The sequence below is a fragment of the Terrapene carolina genome, unplaced genomic scaffold (genome assembly GCF_002925995.2).
Source record: "Terrapene carolina triunguis isolate 2854851 unplaced genomic scaffold, T_m_triunguis-2.0 Scaffold18506, whole genome shotgun sequence".
In the NCBI taxonomy this organism is placed as follows: domain Eukaryota; kingdom Metazoa; phylum Chordata; order Testudines; family Emydidae; genus Terrapene; species Terrapene triunguis.
Window position 1 is genome coordinate 1 of NW_020682857.1, and position 1,238 is coordinate 1,238.

Sequence of the window (1,238 nt, forward strand, 5' to 3'; positions counted from 1 at the left end):
TTCCCCGTGCTCGGTAGAGGGCCCATGGGAGCAGCGTGGCTCTGACCCCGTCTCTGCACAGGCTGGAGTACGACGCCTACCGCACAGACCTGGAGGAGCTGAGCATGGGCCCGCGGGACGCCAGCACCCTGTGTCGCCTCGACGCCGCCCAGACCCACTTCCAGAGCCACAAGGGGAAGTACGAGAAGCTGCGGGCCGACGTGGCCATCAAGCTCAAGTTCCTGGAGGAGAACAAGGTGAGGGGCGGGGCCTGGCAGCCATGGGTGCCAGGGGCTGGCCAGCCTCCCTGCGCCAGGAGCAGGGCCAGGCCTCCCGAGCCACTCCACCCTGCCCACTGCTCGGCTGCCTGCCCCACCGTGAGCCCCAGAGCCCCCGGTGTCGCTGGGCCAGGGGTGTGGTGACCCCATAGAGGTGTTGGGGGTCAGGGCCGGGGAGCGGGCTCGGGGGTGTTGGGCGGCAGGGGGCCGGGGGGCGGGCGGGGGTGGTCCCCCCCCCCCCCCCCCCCGCGCAGATCAAAGTGATGCACAAGCAGCTGCTGCTCTTTCACAACGCCGTCTCCGCCTACTTCGCCGGCAACCAGCAGCAGCTGGCCCAGACCCTGCGGCAATTCAACATCCAGCTGAAGACGCCGGGCGCCGAGAAGCCCTCATGGCTGGAGGAGCAGTGAGCGGCCTGGACTCTGAGCTCTGGCCGGGGCCAGGCGCGTGTGGGCGAGGGGGACCCTGCGCAAGCCCCGCGGCCTGGACCCCGGCTGGGTACATGGGGTCCCCGTGCCTCGGGCGGCCCTGGGTTCTGTGCCCGGGTGGGGGCTGGAGAAGGGCCCCCGTCTGCAACTCTGCCCTGGGAGTTTGGTGCCCCCAGCCTGGGCTGCTCCTAGGGGTGCCACGCTTCAGTGACCCCCACCCAATGCAGCTGCAGGGCCACGGGGGTCACTCCTGGGGGGGCAGCGTGTCCTGTGTCCCACCCCCCAACAGGCCTCACTCCTGGGGGCGGGCAGCGTGTCCCAACCCCCACGCCCCAACAGGCCTCATTCCGGGGGGGGGGGGGGGGGGCGCGTGTCTCTCCCCTCCCGCACGTCAAGGCCTTCTGGGGAGTGGGAGGGAGCAGTGTCTCCTGTCTTGCCCCTCAGTGTTCTCGGGGGGGGAAGGGTGTGGGGGGGGCTGGGAGCCAGGACTCCTGGGTTCTATCCCAGCTCTGGCTTGTGGCCTGGGGCCAGTCCTTCCCTCGCCTTGTGTAGT

At 70.8% G+C, this 1,238-nt stretch overlaps 1 protein-coding gene across 1 annotated transcript; it reads left to right on the forward strand.

Moving 5' to 3' along the window:
• Positions 1-61: 61 nt before the first annotated feature.
• LOC113408553 (arfaptin-2-like) lies at positions 62-963 on the forward strand (the record flags this gene model as incomplete). Its single annotated transcript, XM_026661869.2, has 2 exons — positions 62-236; positions 512-963. Coding segments are annotated over 2 exons (331 nt in total), but the record flags the coding sequence as incomplete, so codon positions are not given.
• Positions 964-1,238: the final 275 nt, after the last annotated feature.